General features: G+C 44.6%; 1 protein-coding gene across 1 annotated transcript in view; it reads right to left on the bottom strand.

The window, feature by feature from the left end:
• Positions 1-4,147: 4,147 nt before the first annotated feature.
• LOC109873288 (protein EURL homolog) overlaps positions 4,148-16,153 on the bottom strand; it is a 61,420-nt gene continuing 49,414 nt past the window's right edge. The window contains exon 5 of the mRNA XM_020464929.2: positions 4,148-8,105. Within this exon, the coding sequence (XP_020320518.1) occupies positions 7,930-8,105 (176 nt within the window). The 3' untranslated portion in view covers positions 4,148-7,929. The remainder of the gene's footprint in view (positions 8,106-16,153) is intronic.

Raw genomic sequence — 16,153 nt, 5'->3', positions numbered from 1 at the left:
ACAAAAAAAGAAACATCCTCTCAATGTCAACTGCGTTTATTTTCAGCAAACTTAACATGTGTAAATATTTGTATGAACATATGATTAAACAACAGACATAAACTGAGCAAGTTCCACAGACATGTGACTAACATAAATTGAATAATGTGTCCCTGAAGGGGGGGGGGGGGGGGGGGTTCAAAATCAAAAGTAACAGTCAGTATCTGGTGTGGCCACCAGCTGCATTAAGTACTGCAGTGCATCTCCTCCTCGTGGACTGCACCAGATTTGCCAGTTTTTGCTGTGAGATGTTACCCACCTGCAAGTTCCCAGAAATTTCTGGGGGGAATGGCCCTAGCCCTCACCCTCTGATCCAACAGGTCCCAGACGTGCTCAATGGGATTGAGATCTGGGCTCTTCGCTGGCCATGGCAGAACACTTACATTCCTGTCTTGCAGGAAATCACACACAGAACGAGCAGTATGGCTGGTGGCATTGTCTTACTGGAGGGTCATGTGAAGATGAGCCTGCAGGAAGGGTACCACATGAGGGAGGAGGATGTCTTCCCTGTAACGCAGTGTTGAGATTGCCTGCAATGACAAGTTCAGTCCGATGATGCTGTGATACACTACCCCAGACCATGACAGACCCTCCACCTCCAAATCAATCCTGCTCCAGAGTACAGGCCTCAGTGTAACGCTCTTTCCTTCGACGATAAACGAAAATCCGACCATCCCCCCTGATGAGACAGATCAGCGACTCGTCAGTGAAGAGCACTTTTTGCCAGTCCTGTCTGGTCCAGTGTGTTTGTGCCCATAGGCAACGTTGTTGCCGGTGATGTCTGGTGAAGACCTGCCTTACAATAGGCCTACAAGCCCTCAGTCCAGCCTCTCTCAGCCTATTGCGGACAGTCTAAGCACGGATGGAGGGATTGCGCATTCCTGGTGTAACTCGGGCAGTTGTTGTTGCAATCCTGTACCTGTCCCTTAGGTGTGATGTTCGGATGTACCGATCCTGTGCAGTTGTTGTTACACGTGGTCTGCCACTGTGAGGACGATCAGCTGTGCGTCCCGTCTCCCTGTAGTGCTGTCTTAGGTTTCTCATAGTATGGACATTGCAATTTATTGCCCTGGCCACATCTGCAGTCCTCATGCCACCTTGCAGCATGCCTAAAGTACGTTCACGCAGATGAGAAGGGACCCTGGGCATCTTTCTTTTGGTGTTTTTCAGAGCCAGTAGAAAGGCCTCTTTAGTGTCCTAACTGTGACCTTAATTGCCTACTGTCTGTAAGTGTCTTAATGACTGTTCCACAGGTGCATGTTCATTAATTGTTTATGGTTCATTGAACAAGCATGGGAAACAGTGTTTAAACCATTTACATTGAAGATCTGTGAAGTTATTTGGATTTTTACAAATTATTGTTGAAAGACAGGGTCCTGAGAAAGGGAGTTTACAAATAAAACATTTTCCTTAAAGTATAATGTACTGTTACTGTCCCCAATACAACAAAAAAATGTAATTTTGTCCTTGAAACATTCCTATGGAGGACTGCGTCTTCTGGGGAGTGCCAATATGGCCGACCGGTGGCTTTAAAGCCCCTCATTGGCCAATACATAGCATCAGCAATCCAGGGTTTATATACAGTGCCTTCAGAAAGTATTGGGACCCCTTGACTTTTTCCACATTTTGTTAGGTTACAGCCTCATTTTAAATAGATCACTTTTTTTCTCATCAATTTACACACAATACCCCACAATGACAAAGCAAAGACAGGACTTCAGATTTCTCTAATGATTAAAATTTAAACTGAAATATAAATTTACATAAGTATTCAGACCCTTTTCTCAGTACTTTCTTGAAGCACCTTTGCAGCGATTACAGCCGAAAGTCTTCTTGGGTATGACGCTACAAGCTTGGCATAACTGTATTTGGGGAGTTTCTCCCATTCTTCTCTTCAGATACTCTAAAGCTCTGTCAGGTTAAATGGGGAGCATTGCTGCACAGCTATTTTCAGGTCTCTCCAGAGATGTTAGATTGAGTTCAAGTCTGAGCTCTGGATGGGCCACTCAAGAACATTCAGAGCCTTGTCCCGAAGCCACTCTTGCGTTGTCTTGGCTGTGCTTAGGGTCGTTGTCCTGTTGGAAGGTGAACCTTCTCCCCAGTCTGAGGTCCTGAGTGCTCTGGAGCAGGTTTTCATCAAGGATCTCTTTCTACTTTGCTCCGTTCATCTTTGCCTCAATTCTGACTAGTCTCCAGTCCCTGCCACTGAAAAACGAGCAAAGTACAAAGAGATCCTTGATGAAAACCTGCTCCAGAGCACACAGGATTTCAGACTGGGGTGAAGGTTCACCGTCCAACAGGACAACAAGCCTAAGCACACAGCCAAGACAATGCAGGTGTGGCTTCAGGACAAGTCTCTGAATGTCCTTAAGTGGCCCAGCCACAGCCTGGTCTTGAAACCTATCGAAGATCTCTAGAGAGACCTGAAAATAGCTGTGCAGCAAAGCTCCCCATCCAACCTGACAGAGCTTGAGAGGATTTGCAGAGAATAAATGGGAGAAACTCCCCAAATACAGGTTTGCCAAGCTTGTAGCATCATACCCAAGAAGACTCAAGGCTTTAATTGCTGCCAAAGATGCTTCATCAAAGTACTGTTTTGGCTACTTTGTGCATGAAACAAGTAATTTTTCCAACAATTGTTTAGATTATTTCACTGTATCACAATTCCAGTGGGTCAGAAGTTTACATTCACTAAGTTGACTGTGCCTTTGAACAGCTTGGACAATTCCAGAAAATGTCATGGCTTTAGAAGCTTCTGATAGGCTAATTGACATAATTTGAGTCAATTGGAGGTGTACCTGTGGATGTATTTCAAAGCCTACCTTCAAACTCAGTGCCTCTTTGCTTGACAAAGTCTGGTTCATCCTTGGGAGCAATTTCCAAATGCCTGAAGATACCACATTCATTTCTACAAACAATAGTATGCAAGTATAAACACCATGGGACCACGCAGCAGTCATACCGCTCAGGAAGGAGCCGCATTCTGTCTCCTAGAGATGAATGTACTTTGGTGTGAAAAGTGCAAAACAATCCAAGAACAACTGTGGATATACAAGTATCTATATCCACAGTAAAACGCGTCCTATAATCGACATAACCTGAAAGGCCGCTCAGCAAGGAAGAAGCCACTGCTCCAAAACCGCCATAAAAAGCCAGACTACGGTTTGCAACTGCACACGGGGACAAAGATCATACTTTTTGCAGGAGGGACTGGTGCACTTCACCAAATAGATGGCATCATGAGGTCGGAAGTTAAAGCTTGGTCGTAAATGGGTCTTCCAAATGGACAAAGACTCCAAGCATACTTCCAAAGTTGTTACGAAATTGGCTTAAGGACAACAAAGTCAAAGTTTTGGAGTGGCCATCACAAAGCCCTGACCTCAATCCCATATTAAATTTGTGGGCAGAACTGAAAAAGCGTGTGCGAACAGAGAAGCCTACAAACCTGACTCAGTTACACCATCTCTGTCAGGAGGAATGGGCCAAAATTCACCCAACTTATTGTGGGAAGCTTGTGGAAGGCTACTCAAAACGGGTGACCCAAGTTAAACAATTTAAAGGCAATGCTACCATACACTCAATTAGTATATGTACACTTCTGACCCACTGGGAATGTGATGAAAGAAATTAAAAGCTGAAATAAATCCTCTACTATTATTCTGACATTTCACATTCTTAACATAAAGTGGTGATTCTCACTGACCTAAGACAGGGAATTGTTGCTAGGATTAAATGTCAGGAATTGTGAAAAAGAGAGTTTAAATGTGTTTGGCTGAGGTATGTAAACCTCCGACTTCAACTGTAAGTAAATGTCATCAGTTATTTATTTGTAATATATTAGCAAAAATGTCTAAAGTCCTATTTGTCATTATTGGGTAGTGTGTGTAGATTGAGATGGAAAAAAGTATTTAATCCATTTTAGAATAATGCTATAACCTAACAAAATGTGGAAAAATGTCAAGGGGTCTGAATACTTTCCGAAGGCACTGTAAGTGCAAACACATACGTCAAATCTCAAAAACCAAGAATTAGGGGAAAATGAGAACGTGTATGAATCAATTTGTACAACATACCACCTGTATGAATTAGGGTGACACTAAACTCACGCTCAGAAGAATACACATTTATTAATCCAAACAAAAGCAGGATAAGTTGAAAGCAGAGCTAAAACCTTTCTTGTAAACCCCAAAGGGGTCAAACCTGATCTCTTATAAAGAGAGACTGACATTGGAAGATTCAAATACATCAACCTGAATATATTGGTTTCTTTCTACCCAAAATATACACATTCTTGTTGGGCCAATGATAGAGGGTCCACTTCAGTGATCAGAACCTCTACAGCTGTTTCAAACCACCAGAGTATGCCTAAATTTCACATGCAGGTCTAAGTATTGACCAGAGACATACTAAAATCCATTTTCTTACTACATCTGTGTCCCAAATATTAATGAAGGCTAGTTAATTTGTTTGTCTCCTTTTCTTCAAAATCACTGATCTGACCAGGCTGGATAGGTAAAATTAATCATTATTTGGCCTTTCCATCATATTGCTTTCTTTTCACCATTCAGATCAGTGCCTTTTAAAACTAAATGGACACATCGTATTAAGAGAAAACCGGATTCGTCAGTTTAGACATCATTTGAACTCCACACAGCATAGACCTGCCACCAGAAAATTATTAGCGCAAATAAAACAAGTAAAAACCAAAGCACACTTGAAACACACAACCACAAAATAATTAAAAAATATATACAAAAAATTGCTTGAATAAACTCAGTCACACAACCAAACATCAACTTGACAGACAGTGAAACCAGGGGAGAATACGTCATTTAGCAGTCGCTCTTTATCCAGAGCGATTTACAAATGCAACCTGTTCCCCGCACATTGACTCTGTACCCCCTGTATAGAAGTTACGCTGTTGTTATTTTACTGCTGCTCTTTAACTGCTTGTTACTTTTATTTCTCATTTGTATTTTTTGAACTGCGTTGTTGGTTAGGGGCTTGTAAGTCAGCATTTCACGGTTTCACATGTGACTAATAAAATTAGATTTGAAGTGCCTTGCTCAAGGGCACATTGACAGATGTTTCACTTAGTCGGCCCGGGGATTCGAACCAGTGACCTTTTGGTTATTGGCCCAAAAGCTCTTAACCGCTAGGCTACCTGCTGAATTGTGTTGAGCAGTTCATAACGCAGGACTACAGCTAAACCAATTTTATAGAGTCACAAGTTTATCATTGAGCCACATTTCAAGTGAATTTGGTATCAGTGTATTCTATTGCATTTCATATCAATTCTAGTTGGTCTAGCGAGGCCTATACTTGTAGTTTACAAGTGAAATAATAAATACTGATATTTGCTGCCTTGAAGCAAATAAAGGCTTTGGTTTGGCAAATGGACAATATAATGCTTACTGAGTTAGGCCTTTTCTATCATCAGCACACATTTCATGTCCCTCCCTTGTTCGAATACATGACTTGAGCTCAACAGCCTTACCACAGGCTACCATAAAATACCTTACCAGTTGAAATCAAGAGGACTTAAAAGTTAAGAATAGCAGAAAACAGCATTTGCAGCATGCCACTAACAAAACTCAAAACAAATAAAAATACAAACAAGACATCAAAATCAAATCAAAAACTGGAGAAATAATAAAAGCAACAAACTAACCTCTGGACTTAAAATCCCACCTCTTAGATGTAACAGACTTTATTCAAACCGCAAGAGTGTTTCACTGCACTGAATAGAAAATAACCTCTCATTTAGTAACAGTTACCACAGCAACAACATCATCAGTCAACCAAATATTTTCCAAGGAGCGATGAAATGGGTGTGATTAAAATAACAAAAATAAAACAAAATGTAAAAGAGTGTGAGGAAATTCAATAAATGAAAACTGTCATTGTAAAAAGAAAATTGCAGCTAGATACAGGTAACTGCCAAAATAAAAGAAATGCCAACAAAATGCCTTAATAGGGCATTGGGCCACAACGAGCTGCCAGAACAGCTTCAATGCCCCTGGGCATAGATTCCACAAGTGTCTGAAACTCTATTGGAGGGATGCAACACCGTTCTTCCACAAGAAATGCCATAATTTGGTGTTTTATTGATGGTGGTGAAAAAGGCCGTCTCAGGCGCCGCTCCAGAATCTCCCATAAATTTTCAATTGGGTTGAGATTAGAGGGGTATACTACAAAGCAGGATCAATGAGATAGTCAGCTAACTTTGATAAACAACCAGAAATAACGATTGGTTTTCTGGTTCATTAAGACAGCTCAACTTAGATATGTGTTTTTGGTTGTTGAGTCAATTAGACCATGCCCATATCAAGCTTATCTTTCTAAAAAATACAGTTATTTCAGAACATTTAGGCAAGTTAGCTGGCTAACTCCTTGATCACGCTTTGTAGTATATCCTTCTGGTAACTGACAGACACACCCACCCACACTAAACCCCCTACGCACCTTTGACACCTCTTTTCTAGCCATGTTAGCCAAAGTAATGGTCAACTGGGATTGATTATACATGGATGGGATAGCTAAATTAACTCAGGAACCACGTATGTGGAAGCACCTACTTTCAGTGCTCTAAATTCAAATGTTTCATTGGTAACTTAAAGTTTGGAGCACCAAATTAAATTTAGGAACACCAGAAAAGTTGATTGAGATTGGGCCTATATTGCTACATTTTCACAGGCAGATAAATTCTGATCTTTTTTCCACCCATTGTTCTTTTGATCAATCACAAAGGATCTTTTCAAATCAGATCTTTTTCAGAGCTGATCTGATTGGAAAGACCGAAGACCAATTAGTGAATTTTTTAAAATCAGAATTGGGCTGCCTGTGTAAATGCAGCCTACGAATTCTAGCTACTTCTGAAGCACGTTGTGCCCTAGAAACTAATATGGAACACTGTAAACGCATTTGTTTAATATAAAAGCTAAAATGATGATACGAATACCTGTCATTGAAATAAAGTCATTTGTGGAATATTGTCTACATTTTGTGTAAAAGCAGCATTTTCCTATTGAGATGCATTACATAGAAAATTGTACACGGTCTCCTTAAAAACATCAGGTTTGTGATGTTGACATGCAAGAGATCTGTCATTCATTCACTGCTATGATCACTGATCTCCTGAAGAAGCTACCCCTTTTCCTTTCTTTCTGTTACCAGGTTGTTAGCTAGCGAATAAGGTAACATGACTGAACAAAGTGTAAACAAATGGTTGTCGACGCGTGAGTAGTTATAGAACGGCCCACGACATGGTTTATGAATCTAAAATCCGGTCCCGGCGATCCGCTCGGCTATAGGAAGATACAAATGTTGTGCCGGTAAAATTGGTCAGATCTTTTGACCTGGTTGATCTAGAAGCAAGCCGTTTTCACTGTAGTAATAGTGCAACCATGATGCTAACCAATCTAAATGTAGAGCCCTGCCTGCTTTCAATATACTTCATTTACTCAAGTGTTTCCTTTATTTTGGCAATTACTAGTATATACTAGTATTCGCTCATGTCATTCTGTATCAAATCTGAATAGGTATTCTTTCAAAAATACTTTGTCTGCATAGGCAACAGGTCCACCGACAGCGGGGCTCAACAACCCATGTGGAAGTCAGTGGATCCCAAGATCCTTTCATTTTATTGCCTTTCTCTGAGCCCCTTCTTCAAAGTACTGCAGTCAGAAAAGCCATGGAGCACCAGATGAGAGAAGGCCATGTCCATTCCTCACTCTTCTGACAGAAATCCCACCACGCAACAAGTCTCTTACAATATAAAGGGCACGGGCCACAGTGGCCATCCTGTCTGTCTGTCTTTTAGCCCTGGGAGTGAAACAGCCATCTCCCTGAGTGAGGCAGCCAAGCCAGGTAGGTACCCCCAGACTCCACTCACTCCACAGAGGCGTTGCTGCTGGCCTTGACCCCGGACCCGGCCCGACTGATCTGCAGCCAGGGCAGCTTGGCACAGTTCTTGAAGAGCTGCTCGATGGCGATGTGGCGAACATGCAGTTCCGACGCCAGTGAGTCTTTTTCCTGCACAGCCACTGTCAGCTCCTCAAACACCTCTGTAGGGGAGAGGAAACAGAGCAGAGATTAGTACAGTGCAGGGTCTCTCTCTTAGGGATGTTACAGTGACCGTATTACCTCCACACCGACGGTCACGAGTCATGTTAACAGTCAAATTCCACATGACCGTTTAGTCATGGTAACTAGGCTTCTCCAAGCTCTGATGCTGCTGATGGTCATTAGTAGCCTTCCAAACTTGCTAACTGCCTGGTACATAGCACTCCATTGTCCCTCTAATCACTCTGACATCAATGCAAATGTAATCAGAAAATCAAATCAAACACTTCATAAAAGCCCATGAGCTTAAGTTGCTCAACATTTCTATAGGCTATGCAATTGCGTGAGAAAAAAAAAGTTGGTGGCCTGTATTAAAAAGGAAGAGGATCCATCAGCTTTCTGTAGGCTATGCCTCCTATATTTATTTCTCAACATTCCTAATATTAAGCACATTGCTTCGCTTGTAACATTTTAATTTAACAAGGCAAGTCAGTTAAGAACTAATTCTTATTTACAATGACGACCTACCGGGGAACAGTGCCTTAATCAGGGGCAGAACGACAGATTTTTACCTAGTCAGTAACCTTTTGGTTACTGGCCCAACACTAACCACTAGCCTACCTGCGGCTTTACAACAGGAGTATAGCCTACCTAGCTGGCATGAAAATTAACCACAGGAAAAGCGTACTCCATTCACTATTTAAGTCCATAGATTACATATTTGTTCCCCCTGACCCTGATTTCCGAGACAGGTACATGATAATGGTACATTTTTAATCAAAACTAATTTCACAGATATATGTCAAGACTAGATTAAATTAGGCTAATAGTGACACCCATCAGACTATTCTTATCACATGTTAATGATGTATATTCACTTGTGAATGATGCCCAGCGTGTGCAGTAAGGCAAGAAACAGTGCATGCCTTTTTTTTCCTAATCATAGTTGCACACCACATATAGCCTATCCCATAGGCCTATATGTTTTGACAAGCTTACCATAAAAATGCACCTTTGTAATAAAGCATTACACGCATAATTGCATTTGAGGTCACATTTAAGAATGGTGGTATCCTCATTGGTGGTATGCTCATTGCTGCGCTTATAATGTGAAGAAATAGCCTAATAGTTTATCAACATTTTAAGCTAAATGTTCTGATCGGTTGCATCAGCCTCATTGCTTTTAAAAAGTTTTTTTAATGCGAGTGGTTGAATTAATTTGGGATCTATCGCATCCCACAACTGTCCCAGACTATATTTGTAATATTTATTTATCTATCACATAGAAGAGAATAGGTCAAGGTTTGTACTATGGGGGATAGTAAATTGACATAGGCTAGAGCTTTTGCTGTTTGGTAGGCCTACTCATCTTGTTGGCTGACAAAAAATAAATGTGTACAGTTCATCTAACGTCTTCAATACGTGCCTCGGAATTCGAGAGGCACATGCGCAGTTGCGTCCCCGATGTGTCGGTCTTCACTTGCAGCCTACTTTGGAGCTGACATGCCTGTGAGAAGGTCACGATCACGTGACGGACATTGGCTAATGAGAATTTAGATATGAGAGAGCCATGTGAGTGAGGTACTTCGGAGCACCGCAATTAGCAGCCGGCAGTACGGAATTATAATTATTATATTCAGCCCAGGGGCACAGCGGCCACTGGCCGCAAAAGGCATGGAGGTTGCCGCCGGGAAATTCAAGGATTTATCAAGTTCCTGTCAAATTGTGATTAAGAGACTAATGGAGTGCAGTCTGTGCAAGAAACAAAGCAGAGCTCATGCCTTTCATGCAACAAATCATCATTAGTCACATCATGCAGCCTTACAATGTATTAACAATCCAAACATATAGCCCAACATTTGTATCACAACTAAAGTTACATAAATAACTCTAAATGAAGCATATAGTAGTACCTGTTTCTTTGTTAACCACTCAACACAGAATGGCCCCATGTGCATTCCCTCAAATTGTTTGGAGAAAATATATACTTTCTATTTTATTCAGCTATGTTCAATTGTATTCTTCATACTATAGAATAAAATAAAAGAATGCTACAGAATTCTAAGCAAATCTTGTCTGCTAAATTAATTAGTGTAGCCCACAGCCATATGGCATAGCCAGATCAACTCAGAGGACGCAATCTGCTCTTCTGAAATAGTGTCACACCCTGACCATAGTTTACTTTATATATTTCTATGTTTTGGTTGGTCAAGGTGTGAGCTGAGTGGGCAATCTGTTTCATGTCTAGTTTGTCTATTTCTATGTCTGGCCTGATATGGTTCTCAATCAGAGGCAGGTGTTAGTCATTGTCTCTGATTGGGAACCATATTTAGGTAGCCTGGGTTTCACTGTGTGTTTGTGGGTGATTGTTCCTGTCTCTGTGTTAGTTTGCACCAGAATAGGCTCAGTCACTTTGGATTTTCTTTTTTCATTTTTTTGGAAGAGAAGAGAACGAGCGCCATTCTCCTTGCGGAGATGGTGCTAAATCCATCAACACGGTCGGTCCCTGGGATTGGGCTGGCCAACACGATTCGGTTTGCTTGGAAGGAAAAGGAGTTGGAGCCTTTAGGACGGGAAACTTTTGGAAGGATAATATTGATGGGGATTCTAAAGCTGATGGTGAAGGACGTGTTTTGTTTCCAAGGCAACTCGTTGGAGGGAGCATACGACGTGGCACTATATACAGAGGAGAAACACGATGATATCCTGAGAAGGGCAAGAGCAGTGGGAGGCGAGAGGCCGATGAGCCACTATGAAATAACAAGCCTGGCGAAGAATAACTTTAGGGTTGTAACTGTCAACATTTACAACCCATACGTTAAGGATGAAGAGGTGAGGGCCTTTCTGGGGAGATACATGGATAACGTCTCCTCAGCAAGGCACCTCAAAGACTCCCTTGGGTTTTGGAATGGGAGGAGAGGCTTCCAGGCCCTCCTCAGAGAGGACCCAAAGGGACATGGTGGCTACCTCCATCCTCCTGCTATGTTCTCCCTGGGGGCTGACAGGGGGACGTTGTTTTATGTTTTATGCCCATTTTGCAGGCGCTGTATGGCCTACGGCCACATATTCGCCTCGTACAGCACAAGAAAATGCAGATTTTGTGGATCTGAGGAACACGAGGCGAGGGATTGTGACAAGCCTAAGGCGTGCCACGGGTGTGGCTCGTCAGCACACCTGTGGCGGGGTTGCCCAGCTCGTCAGAGGTCATATGCGGCTGCGGCTGGGGGGGGAGCAGGAGCGGGGGATGGGGGAAGAAGAGGGGAAGGAAGCAAGCCTCATGACCAGAGTACAGGTCCAGAGGGGAAGGCCGCAAGGAAGGAGGAGGAGCAAGAAGCGGCGGATGGAAGAGAGAAGGAAACGGAAGGCACGGGAGTAGGAGAACCAGGAAAAGCGGCAGAAGAAGGCAACCGAGTGGAGGAGCATGAGAGAGAAGAAAGCGAGGGAGGAGTGTTGGAGAAGGAGACGGTGGAAGAGCAAGTGGACTGGGGGGAAAGTGCCCTGGTGGAAGAGGAGGGGTATGGTGGAGGAGCTGGCGGGGGGGGGGGGGGGGGTGGTATCTCTCCACTGCCGCCATCACCAAAGAAGAGAATGAAGATGGCCGACAGTGAGAGGGAGGGGATGGCCAAGAGAGTGATGGGGGTGGGAGAAACCTCTGGGTTGCTGCTGGTTTCCCCAGGCCCTCAACTTCTGTTGGGTGGGGACACACCTAACAAGACTCAGGACTGGGTACAGGAGGAGGTGGGGATTTTTTTGTTTGGGGACTCAGCCTCCCCGATTTTTTTTTTTTCCAATCCAGCTGCAGCACTGGGGAGGGGGAGGATTGTGGGGGTAGACCCAGGGTGCAGGGCACCCCGGAGCCAAACACTATTCCTGCATCCTGGGTTGGTGAGATGGAGGAAGAGGGGGGGATTTCGGGAGTACGGATGGTGTTTTCACCGGTAGATATGGAGCAGGGGAGCATCGGGTGAGTCTCCTGTTTTTGATTTTTTTTCTGTCTGGGTTTAGAATGAGTGTATTACATGTTTTTATTTGATTCTTTCATGGGGTCTAATTTTACTTTTGTTACTTTAAATGTAAGGGGTTTAAGGGATTTTGTTAAGAGGAGGGCGGTTTTTAGTTATTTGGAGGGTGTGGGGTTTGATTTTTGTTTTTTACAGGAGGTTCACCTGAGGGATGGAGGGGATGTTAGTAGGTTTAAGAGGGAGTGGGACAAGGGGGAGTCGGTTTGGGGTATTGGGGGGGTGCACTCATCGGGGGTAGGGATTTTGTGTGGGCACAGGGAGGTAAAAGTGGAGGATTCTTTTGTGGTAATGCAGGGGAGGGTTTTAGGGGTGGATGTCACGATAAGGGATTGTAATTTAGATTAGTGGTGGTGTATGGGCCACAGGTGGTGGCAGACAGGAGGGAGATGGTGGACTGTCTGACGCCCCTGTGTGTCACAAATAGGAAATTAGTGATAGGGGGGATTTTAATACAGATTTAGGAATAGGGGGGGATAGCAGTGCAGGCGCCATTGCCGGGCTAATGGCTTGCCATGGACTGGTACATGGTGGTCTGCACACTACTCCGAAAATGGCCGGTCCTACATGGCGCAATCCAGGGGGGGTTGAGCGGAGGCTCGACTATATTTTTGTACCCAGGTCTTTGGGTAAGTTGTCTGGGCGGCTGTTGCCCGTTTTCTTTTCGGATCACGACGGGGTGCTCCTGCAGGTGGGGTCGCCAGTCTGCTTCTTTGGTAGGGGGTACTGGAAGTTAGATCGGGATGTGCTGGAGGAGCAGGCTTTTGTTGACGGGTTTTATGGTTTCTTTTGGAGGCTTGAAGGCCTCCGGTCCATGTGCGAGGGGGTGTTAGAGTGGTGGGAATTAGTTAAGGTGAGGATTAGGGCTTTTATAATAGGGTATTGCAAGAGGAAAAAAAGGGAGGAGAGGAGGGAGGTGGATCGTATCCAAAGGTTAATTGAACTCGAATACGAGGCAGGCAACCTCGGCGGGTCGTTTGACTGGGAGAGATCCGCAACCCTAAAGGCGCAGCTCAGGGAGTTGCAGGAGCGGAAGGCTCGAGCTTTCCTGGAACGTGCGCATAGTGGCTTTCTAGAACATAATGAGACTTGTTCTGCTATGTTCTTTAAGTCGGTTAGGGCCAGACAGAGTAGGAAGGTAATGCATGGCGTTAGGGAAGAAAATGGTAGTATAGTTAGAGAACCAGAGGATATGGTCAGGGTGACAACTGATCATTTCCAAGGTTTGTTTAAGGAAAGGGAAATAGATGTAGAGCAGGGAAATGTGTTTCTAGAACACTTGTCCAGGCAGTTGCCGGAGGACATTAGAGAAGTGATGGAGGCCCAGATTTCACTAGAAGAGGTTGAGAGCGCTCTTAGGAGGATGGGGAAAAGGGAAGGTGCCTGGGATGGATGGGCTGCCGGCTGAGTTTTATCTCAAGTTTTGGGGTATACTTGGACCAGTGGTCCTCGAAGTCTTGAAGGCCATCCTTGAGACGGGAGTCCCAGGGGGATCAATGGCTGTTGGTGTGCTGTCACTTTTATATAAGAAGGGGGAAGTAACAGACCTTGGCAACTGGCGGCCGTTGACCATGCTGTGTGTAGATTACAAGCTACTTGCAAAGGTTTTAGCAGACCGGTTGCGCACAGCCCTTCCCTACGTCGTCCATGAGGATCAGACGTGCGGGGTAGAGGGCCGCTCTATTAGATGGAACCTACAGTTAATCAGGGACTCCATCGCTTGGGTTGAAGATAGAGGACTGGCTTTAATGGTAGCAGCGCTAGATCAGGCGAAAGCCTTTGATCGCGTGAATAGATCCTTTTTATTCAGAGTGTTAGCTCGATTAGGATTTGGGGAGAAGTTCATAGGATGGATTCGTACATTATATGTCGGAGCGGGGTGCCGAGTTAGTGTAAATAGTCACTTGGGTGACGTTTTTGACCTCTCGTCTGGGGTCAGGCAGGGGTGCCCACTCTCGGCTCTCCTCTTCGTTCTGTACATGGAGCCTCTGGGGGCTGCCATTAGGGCAGACACAGGGGTGGAAGGCTTGTTGATCCCTGGAAGTGGTGGGCTGCGTGTTAAGATGACGCAGTACGCCAACGACACTTCCTTGCTGCTGTGCAAGGACTCGTGCCTGACAAGGTCCCTTGCCATCTTTGGGGATTTCACCCGAGCGTCGGGAGCGGTTCTGAACCATGCAAAGTCTTCCGTCAAGTTTTTCGGAAGAACGGATGTGCATGGGGGGGTTCTCTCTCTGTGAGGGGGCCCTGAGGATTCTCGGGGTCCATTTTGAGACCTCCGGCTCAGCGACGCTGAACTGGAACATGCGTATCGCAGTGGTACAGAGGAAGCTAGCAATGTGGAAGGCAAGGTATGTCTTTTATGGGCAAAGTCCTGGTCCTAAAGGTGGATGTGTTGCCGTCTCTTTTGTATTTGGCGTACATCTACCCATTGCCGGCTTGTCTGAGGAGGCCTCTAGTGAGGCTTGTGTTTCAGTTCATGTGGAGTGGCAGGTGCGAGTGGGTCGCCAGGGCACGCATGATCTGTCCCATCGGGGAGGGAGGTAGGGGGGTACCACATTTCCCCCTCAAGCTGGACACAATTTTCGTTTTTTTCTTGTTAACGGAGCTTGCTCATCCAGTGATACACCCGTCCGGTTACCTCCTGCGGGTGTTCTTCTCGTATCAGGCAAGAAGCGTAATGGTGTGGTCTAACACGGGTCCTCTGGCGGAACAGCTGCCGTGGCACTTTGGTCATGCGGCCAAGTGGCTGCGTGCGCACCCTGAGGTTGAAGTTGCCCGAGTAGGTTTAGATCACAGGCACCTGTACGAGGAGGTCAGAAAGGCAGGGAGTCCGGCGCCTGTAGTGGGCATCTCGGAAGTGGTCTGGGAGGGAGTGCAGGCGCGGGGTCTGGACAACAGGCTCAAGGACCTGAATTGGTTGAGCCTCCATAAGTGCTTGCCGGTACGTTCCATCATGTACCGGTATAGTTTGGTGCAATCCCCCACCTGTCCAAGATCCTCTTGTGGCAGGGAGGAGACTGTGCGCCATGTCTTTTGGGACTGTGCCTTTGCCGGAGTAGTATGGGCTAGGGCACGGGTGTTGTTAGGTTTGGTAAGGGGGGATTTTGTATTGACGTGGGCCAGGTTAGAGAGAGGTGTAGGGAGAGCGAGAGGGACGGATAGGGACAGGTTTCTGCTCTGGCTTCTCATGAGTCTCTTTAAACGGGGGCTGTGGGAAGCCAGGCAGAACATGGTGAAGACAGGGAGAGATTGGGGGGTGGAAGGGATAGTGAGGAGGGTGGAAGGAGATTTGAGGGGGAGGATGAAGAGGGAGGAGAGGAAGCGGGGGCAGCATGCTGCTCGGGAGAGGTGGAAGGGGGGTTTAGGGCTGGGTGTCATTTAGATTTTTAAGGGGATAGATTAGGGACGGGGAGATAGGGAAAGGTATTTTGTAGGGTGACGGGGAGGAAAGATGCTCCCCTGAGGTTTTGTTTGGGGTTTATGTTTAGTTAAATAAAAATACCATTATTTGAGTATGTATGAAAATTATGAGTTGTAAAGAATGAATGGTATTGAAGATAATAAATTATTTTTTATAAAAAGATAGGACCGTTTCGGTTTTCGTTACGTTCTTTGTTTCGTAGTGTTTGTATTGATTCGTGTTTTTACGTTTGTTTATTAAACATGGATCGCAATCTACACGCCGCATTTTGGTCCGACTCTCCTTCACCACAAGAGAACCGTTACAAATAGACTACATTTTTTTCACATCATGTTTTTTTAGACCGGTCTAAAATAAATTGTTGATTTATTGTGATGGTGTTGTAGGTTATATTAAATTGATTTATACTTTTAAATGTAGATGTTCCAAAGGTCTGCATCAGTGGCTTGTAGGCTATGCGTGAAAGCCAGGAGATGCTAAACATGTTTGTTAATTTACAGTCAATTACAGTGAGACCGGCAGTTACAGTAGTCTACATATAGTCTACATACACCTTTGCCAAATACATCTAAACTCAGTTTTTCACAATTCCTGACATTTGATCCTT

Source organism: Oncorhynchus kisutch, linkage group LG28 (assembly GCF_002021735.2).
Source record: "Oncorhynchus kisutch isolate 150728-3 linkage group LG28, Okis_V2, whole genome shotgun sequence".
NCBI lineage: Eukaryota > Metazoa > Chordata > Actinopteri > Salmoniformes > Salmonidae > Oncorhynchus > Oncorhynchus kisutch.
The sequence above is the reverse complement of the archived record's forward strand: the minus strand, read 5'-3'. Positions and strand labels throughout refer to the sequence as shown.